This window comes from Filicampus tigris, chromosome 12, assembly GCF_054856515.1.
Source record: "Filicampus tigris isolate MCC_2025a chromosome 12, RoL_Ftig_1.0, whole genome shotgun sequence".
Lineage (NCBI taxonomy): Eukaryota > Metazoa > Chordata > Actinopteri > Syngnathiformes > Syngnathidae > Filicampus > Filicampus tigris.
In genome coordinates this window covers 4,318,833-4,327,500 of record NC_141228.1, presented here as the reverse complement: position 1 = coordinate 4,327,500, position 8,668 = coordinate 4,318,833, and the positions used below count along the sequence as shown (strand labels likewise).

Below are 8,668 nucleotides of genomic sequence, written 5' to 3'. Positions count from 1 at the left end.
GCTACTGGTCAATCACGAATGATTTAATGGGCACCCCTGGTGTATGGACTCTCTAGGTCTATGGCAGACTGCTTGATTCCATTATTTCATTCCAAAATGTATAAAGTATTTCCTCCATCATAAGAAGAATCAGTTCCTTTAATAAGCACAGTAAATTTGTTTCAGCATGTATCTTCATCAAAGAACACATAGTAAGATGTTGCTGATTATCCTTATTGAATCAGACAAATGTGCCCAATTATTTCAATGAATATTTTGCTTGATTCTCCCAGCAGTGCAATCACAGTTGCATCAGGGGATGTTTTTTCTTGCAAGATGATGGAGCCATCAGTTCACTGCAATACCAGCTGCGCCTGCCTCAGACTTCCAATATTACCCTAAGCATCCAGCCTATGAGCCTTGACCAAAGAGCTGGTAAGAATGTTGGTTCATTATTCTTAACACAGGCCTTGCCATGTCATTTGGCTATATAGGGTGCAGTATTAAAAGACTATAAACTCTCCCTTCATACACATTCATATGTAAAAATTCAACTTTCTAACCGTAGAAACAAGATGACGCAAGGAAATTGAACTGTAACAATTTTAATAATGTTGATATATTTTGTCATTACAGTGAGGCAGAAGTGCTGAATGGCTTGCTCACAGACATATTTTCAGTATTAGGAAGATTACTAAAGATTTGCTGTACTTGGTTGTTTAATTGGTGGGCTGGCTCTGAAGAGAGACTAATAGTTGTGTATTAGTACGTATACAAACATCCATAATATTTCTCCTTTAAAGAAAACACTTCTTACGGAAGCAGTTTTTGTCACACATCTTAACATTCATAAGTCTCTGTTTATTCTCCTCTGTTTTTAAGACAAGCCTTCCCCCTGGATGAATGTGGACACAGCTCTTTTTGTGATGTTAGCTGGCGATACGGAAGAGGATTCGACACTAATGTGTTTCACTGGTACTAAGGACAAAGAAGTAGGTTTTGCATTGGGAGCATTCCCCAGTTAGATCTTTGCATTGGGAGCATTCCCCAGTTAGATCTTGTGTGTTGATGCAAATTAGCCACGGGATTTTTTCAATGAACTAAATGTGCCTTGACTCAAAAAAGTTTGAAAAACACTGCTTTTATCTGTCATCTATATATCTGTCTGTCTACCTACCATATCTATCTGTACCAGCTGACTTTTCAGTTTAGGGCACCCAACCCAAAAGGGTTATCCCCTAACCCCTCATTCACTCTCCAGTCTACCATCTAGTAGCCTATATGGTTCCCTCATTTGGCGATTCAAACAGCCAGTTTTTTTTCTCTCTGGACATTCGTACACCCCTCCAAAATGGCGTGACCTTTATACAGTGCACAATATAACGAATAGTGTGGACATTTGGACACAGCCCTAGAGTCTTCAATTGAGCATAGCTTTGGAGTTAAAGAGGAATCCAGAGTACCTGGAGAAAAAGCACACATAGAACCTACAACCTCCACGCAGAAAGGTCCAAGCCTGGGTCTGAACTAAGATCCCTTTGAACGTGACATCCATCCATCCATTATCCATACCGCTTATCCTCACAAGGGTCGCGGGCGTGCTGGAGCCTATCCCAGCTGTCTTCGGGCAGTAGGCGGGGGACACCCTGAATTGGTTGCCAGCCAATCGCAGGGCACACAGAGACAAACAAACATCCGCACTCCTTTGGATGTGACAGTTTCACTTGAATACAATTACACAGTATTATCTGTCTTTGTAATGTATCCCAGATAGCTTCATTTTATTTGATTGTGTGGTATACAAAAATGTGATACATCCATTTTGTTAAGTGTAAAAATGTTCTACAGAAGTACATTTGGAGAGGCGAACTGAAAGCTGGGGTGTACTACCTACTGCCTTTCTCCAGTGGCTGCAGATTGAAGAAAAGTAGCAGAAAGAATGTCGCTAATAAATCCGTAGAACTTGTTTACAAGACAGACACCGGAGAACTCGACCTCACCAGAGATTTTCGGTAAGTTTGTTTGCTTGTTTGATTCTAAACTAATGCCATCAACTCCGAAGATGATAGGTCGATTTCCACAGTATCAAATATTATCTCAGTCAATTAACACAGCCACTTAACATCATTGCAATATCAGAAACTTGGATGACTGATGAAAGAGGTATGAACTTTGAAATGGAACGATATGAAATGGTTTGTGTCAACAGAGAAAATAAGATTGGAGGTGGGGTGGCCTTGTTTATTGAGAAGGAATTTAAATTTAAGGTGGTTCAAAAATGTCATTAGTAGCAGATGAGCTACTGGAATATGTCACAGTCGAAATAATCATGGATAAAAAGAAAAATGCCTGCATAAGCGGCATATAAAGAACACCCGGCTCTAATATTAATACTTTTAGGGACTGGATGGAAGAAATTGACACTAAGGCAAGCAAAAAAGTCATGTTCATAAGTGGTGACTTAAACATTGATTTTGAAAGTCCAAATAAACATGAAACAATAGAAGAATTTATCCATACAGTCTATAGCCCTAATCTTTATCCCAGAATTACAAGACCTAGTATGATTACTTATCATTGCCCGACTGTTATCGACAACATAATTATAAATGCCATTGATCATATAACATCGGGCTGCAAACCTAACCAAAACAGACTAAAATACAATGCAGTAGAGTTAGGAAAGAGGAAGCAGCAGATGCATTACAAAAGAAAAAGATACTAATAAAGCTCATGAGGAAATTCTAAGAAAATTTGGACATATGATAAATACTGTCCAATTAAAAATTATAAAATAAAAACACATCAAAGGGAAAACCGGTGGATCTCAAATGCACTAAGAAAAACATGCAAAAAGAGAAAGATACCATTTAGAGAATGTATAAAACATAAAACTAAACAAAAGGAAAGTAAATATAATAAGTTAACTAGTTTTATGAGGATGTAAGTAATAACAATAATACTAAAGCTATCGGGGTGATATTAAATAATGTAATCAGTAAAGTCTCTAGAAAGGCCAGTTATCCACCTTATTTTATAGAAAATTATATAAATATTGATAATATGAATGATGTTGAAAAATTCAATAGACACCTTGGACCTAATCAAGCAAAAAACATTTCTGATCCTGAGGTAAATATTAATATAGGATATTAACAAAATTGGAAAAAAAATCTAGTTCAGTGATGTTGAAAACGGTTGGAGAAGGAAGTTGTTGATATCATTCACAAATTTATAAAACAAAACATCCATGGATTGCGAACAAATTGATATGAAAACTGTGAAAAATATAATTCTGGCCATCTCGAAACCACTTCCACATATTTACAATTAATCATTTCAGACGGGACAATTTTCAAACAAAATGAAAATGGCAAAAGTCAAACCGATATACAAAACAGGGGACAAACACAGCTAAACAAATTGCAGGCCTGTTTTTCTGCTACCTCAATTCTCTAAAATTCTAGAAAAAATATTCAATTGCATCCATCTATCAATCCATTCTCTTCCGCTTGTCCGAGTTCAGGTCTTGGAGGGTAGCATCTTAAGCAGGGAAGCCTATCCTTCCCTTTTCACAGCCACTTCGTCCAGCTCCTCCCGCGGGATCCCAAGGCATTCCCAAGCCAGCTGGGAGACATCAGCCGGGTTTACATGGAGACTTTTTTTTTTGCCATTCGGAATGAAAGAATCCCGAATGAAGCTCTCTGGTTACCTGTTTACACGTGACATGATCTATTCCGATCGGCCGTTTACTTGCTCCACCCTGTCAATCAGATCAGCCACGTTACAGCCGTGTGACACGCGGAAATCAATGTGAACATCACGTGCTCTACCATGAAGGAGTTCATTCATCTATTTGGCACAGTATTCGCGATTGTTTTAACACTTTTATTAATAGGGAAATCAACCGTAACATATTTTTTTTCAAGAATATGTTCCCAGCAGGCCCCCTAGTCGAAACATGGCATTGTGATTAATATTGCATTTGTGCAATATGAGTTAAGCAGCAAAATCCCCCCGTTTTTAGCCATCTCAGGGGGCAGCCATTTTGTAATTTCTGTCAACTGAAAATGACATTACAACTACCCAGGGATCAGGGAATGACCAATCACAGCTCGCCTGTTTTCTGAAGCTGAGCCGTGATTGGCCGTTACCGGAGTTCTGGGTAGTTGAGATGTCATTTTCAGTTGACAGAAGTAACAAAATGGCCGCCCCCAGAGATGGCTACAAACGAGTTGATTAACTCTTCTTCCACAAACGCAATATTTATCAGAATGCCTTGTTTCAACTAGTGGGCTTGCATAGAACATATTCTTGAAAAAAAAATGTTTGTGATGATTTCCCCTATAAAGCAGCATCTTGATAAAAACAAGTTAGCAGTACTAACAAGTTCTCTGGTAAGATGCTGCCATTTTAAAGTGTGTATACAATGACGTCACTACGCATTTACATCAAGACAGAGCATGCGCAGACTTGACGCAGCCTGGCCATTCCAATTTAACTGTTTACATTATGCTCATTCTAATTGGCAAACGGAATATACCACCCCTGTGAATCTGAATGAAATTCCATTGAGATTCTGCCTTTTTATATGATTTATAACGTATTTTTATATGGAGCATTTTCATTCCGATTGGTCATTCGGATCCTTTCTAAATGGAATACATGGCTCCATGTAAACCCGGCTGTAGTCTCTCCAACGTATCCAGGGTTGTCCTCTGGGCCTCCTTCCAGTGGGACATGCTCGGAACACCTCACCAGGGAGGCGTCGAGGCAGAATCCTAACAAGATGCCTGAGCCACCTCATCTGGCTCCTCTTAATGCGGAGGGCTGATGACTGAGCTTCTCACCTTATCTCTAAGGGAGAGCCCAGACACCCTGCGGAGGAAACTAATTTCGGCCGCTTGAATCTGGGATCTTTTGGTCATGAACCACAGCTCGTGACGAAATATTCCTGAAGACTGGGATATATTAATAATGAAATAAGTATATGAGGGTAGGAATACATAAGTTTATACTTACACTATATCACCCATGTTACTGTTATTGTATTATACTGTACTTTTATTTTCACGCACGTTCAAAATAAATTGTTTCAAAAACGTATTTGATTCTCAAATTCAAGTATTCCGATTCATTATAACATGAGCAACAACATCTGGTCTGATACAGAAGTGTTTGCTTATTTGTGGAATGATGACATTGCTTGTGTATGCTTGTGCTAATTATCAATATCTTATTTGGTTTTGGTGTTAGAGTGCATCATGATTGCAATTCTCTACAATGTTGCCTCAGCCAAAAATGCAAATAGATGGCCAAGATACAGCATCAGTAGTGCAGTAATGCCATACTGTGCCACAGGGAGGCACTATCGGAGATCTTTGACATGATGGACTTGGATGGGAATGGTTTGCTGAGTCTTGAGGAATATAATTTCTTGGAGCTGATGGTCAGTGGAGAGGAGTGCAAGATGGGGACATGGGCCATCTGCAAAGGTACAACTAGTTAATTGCTCTCATTAATAATGTTCATCTCATCTTGTGTGTATATCATGTCATATATGCCCACTAGCTGCATCACCTCACATCACACTTTCACAACAGCATCCATGAAATTGTTATAGTTATCCAATTTGATCTTGGACAATATCAAATAATACTGAAAGTCAAATATTGTATTTTTGTAACTACATTTTTGTGACTAAGGCTCGAATAATAACTCACCTTGTTTTTCGATTTGGATCCAGAGGCAAGATGATGATTTTCCATGTTCATGCAGAATAATCTTTTTCAAATGAAAAAAAGTACCTGTAAATATGAACGTGACTGCTTCAAGAATGTTGTATTTTACTGCAGTTTAACATTTTGCATTGTAAAGTTGTGAATTGTTGCAGAATAGTGTGAATACTCTCTAAGAATTCACATCGGGATCGTTTGTGTCCACAGAGAATTTTGACATGAGAAAGAATCAACTGACAAAACAGGGCTTCATGGAACTGACTCTGATGGAAGCAACAGAAAAAGACGGGGACAACGATGACCTGTGGGCCCTCATCGAAACCATGGGCTACAACCGTATGCTGGAGCTAGTCGAGGTTCTCACTCATTTAAAAATTGTACATGAATGACATCTGCCAGGTTTTTTTTTTTTTTGCCCCCCCCTAACTATTGACTCCTACGTCATCAGGCTTGCCCTTTCCAGATAGACATAGACTGTGAGATCGCACAGCCATCAGTTCAGCCTCTCAGACTGGACTCTGGGCCCAAGATTTTAAACCAGGCCCTGCAGAAGTCCATCACTTTAGGAGGATCAGCCAAACAACTGAAAGGTCAAGGCAATGTGCTCATCTACACCTACAGAGGAGATCACAGGGTATCCTCCCTCATAGTCAACAAGGTAAACGACAACATTTCACAAGGCTTATATTGACTCTTGTTTTTTAAAGATTTTATTTACTATTTTAAGTGGGGATTATTAGAATCCTTCAGTGATGGTCCTTTGCTCCATACTGTAAATGCATTAAAGGTGTCAACACGCTATACATACATATCCGGGTTTTAAGTGACACAGCCGCACGTACATCGGTTAGTGTCCTCTGGCCGCTGCCAGGATGTGCGGCATCACCATGAAGGTGTACTGGTATTTTAAAAAAATACAAAATTCGGTATAGCCTGTATTGAGAGTCAGCTGGGGAATGGCTTCATTCCTGTTGCTCAGCTGGGCGTCGCCATGGAGGTGGAAACATTGTCCTCCAGGGGGATTGGCTTGTCGGCAGAATTGTGGCCAGCCACAGTGTACTCTGACGTGGACACTCCTGGGTGACAGCCAGTGACTTATAACAAACTATTAAAAGATATTTACGCATCATTAATGGGTTTTTTTTGCATGGAAAACATGACCAAATGTCCAAGTAACTATGCTTTTTTTTTGCAGTCCAACCAGAAAGTAACAGTTCATGTCAACAACAAGCACAACAGCAACTGCTGCAGCAGTAGAGGGTTGAATGTGTTTGCTATCGAGGTGCCAGCCAGAACTAAGATGGTAGGACGTTTTTTTTTAATTGACATTATTACCTGATCACAGTTGAATCGCACACAACTAAAAACACGTTAACAATTCTGAAGTTGTTGCTGGGTTTGAAGTGTTTTGGATGTTAATACAGTCATATGTGCTGTCCACTAGGTGTGCCAACATGTCCTGCCCATCAGTGAAAAACAGGACTGGACCTACAACTGTGTGGAAACTTTACTGCCCTCTAAATAGAGCTGCATACAGTTTGCTGATTGTCTATGCTTGTGACACCCACGGGTTTGTTGAAACGCTTAGGATGATTGTAAAAGAATGAATAGGCTGCGTCAAATATGCTGCTCACTAAAAGGAACCTTGCATTTAGAGCAGGGGTCTTCAATCCTGTTCCCCGATGGCCGGTGTCCTATCTGTTTTCCATCTGCCCCTGCTGCAACACACACCTGATTCAAATGATCGGGATTGTTATCCAGCTTCTTCAGACCTTTGGTGAATATCTGTAGCAGGGAGAGATGGAAAACAGGCAGGACACCGGCCCTCGAGGAACAGGATTGAAAACTCCTGATTTAGAGCCTTTGGTGCCTTGCTGTCTCTGGTGCATTTTTTGTTAACCTTTATTTATTCAGGTAAGCTAACTGAGATCAGATTCTCATTTGCAATGCCGACCTGGCAGGAGACAGCAGAGTAAAACAAAGCAAAATAAAAGCAATTGCAAATACTGGACAGATAGACTAGTGGTGCATATACAGTACCAACTTGTCACCATTCCTTTCTGATTATGCTGTGCCGTGTCTGCTTTGGGGACGTACCGTATTGCACTGGCAATGAAATGCACGACTCTGCATTACACTCTGGTCTGAACTTTACTTGCCCTTGGCCTTTTCAGCTGAGTTTTGACCTTCTATTTATAGCTCACAGACCGTTGTTTGCCCTTTGACTTTATCTGCTGAAACAGTAGAGCCAACTAACTAAATGTCATTTGCCATATGAGATGTATTTTATGCCACTGTCTGCTTGTCCTTTTCCAACAAGCTTGGTTTACACCCTGAGCTGTTTGTCCATATTCTGTGTTGGTGTAAGTACTGTAATGAGTGCATAATCTTTTTGATTATATTCGGTATTGTGTTGCTGTAAGTACTTTGTTCCCAATCAGTGCATAAGCTTTATGATTTTCTTTTGTATATTTTAGACTGACCTTTTTTCTTTTTTGAAAAGAATCAAGTCACAAATATATAATATATCCGTCATATGTTAATGAATGGTAGAGGCTTGGCTTTCCCATCTCTGTTTATATAGTCTTAATTTTCTCAAAAATGAGAGGTCACCCTAATTTATTGTACACACAATTGAAGACGGATGTTCAACTTTGCTCAGATTATGATGAATAAACACACAGTGACGCAATAGGCAAATGGTAATGGCCTCAGGGCTATTTCTCAACGTTTCACCCACTCAGAGTGCAAAAGAGACTGAGGATATGTTTTTGAATGTGTCACAACATTGAAATCATTCAAAATGTTTAATATGCTTATAAAACTATTAAACGTTTGTATTTGTATTTAGGTTTACTTAGTTTTTTGTTACAGCGCTGACTATATATATATATGTATATGTGTGTATGTGTATATATATATATATATATGTGTATATATATATGTGTATA

The 8,668-nt window shown here is 39.3% G+C and overlaps 1 protein-coding gene across 4 annotated transcripts in view; it reads left to right on the top strand.

The window, feature by feature from the left end:
* efcab7 (EF-hand calcium binding domain 7) overlaps positions 1-8,563 on the top strand; it is a 19,644-nt gene extending 11,081 nt beyond the window's left edge. For 3 of the 4 annotated variants that reach the window (XM_086048417.1, XM_086048416.1, XM_086048419.1), the window contains 8 exons: positions 273-414; positions 862-971; positions 1,828-1,991; positions 5,341-5,474; positions 5,925-6,073; positions 6,166-6,375; positions 6,913-7,020; positions 7,162-8,563. In XM_086048417.1, coding sequence (XP_085904543.1) covers positions 273-414; positions 862-971; positions 1,828-1,991; positions 5,341-5,474; positions 5,925-6,073; positions 6,166-6,375; positions 6,913-7,020; positions 7,162-7,242 — 1,098 coding nt within the window. In that variant the 3' untranslated portion in view covers positions 7,243-8,563. The remainder of the gene's footprint in view (positions 1-272; positions 415-861; positions 972-1,827; positions 1,992-5,340; positions 5,475-5,924; positions 6,074-6,165; positions 6,376-6,912; positions 7,021-7,161) is intronic. The other variant, XM_086048418.1, reaches the window with a different exon arrangement.
* The last annotated feature ends 105 nt before the right edge of the window (positions 8,564-8,668 follow it).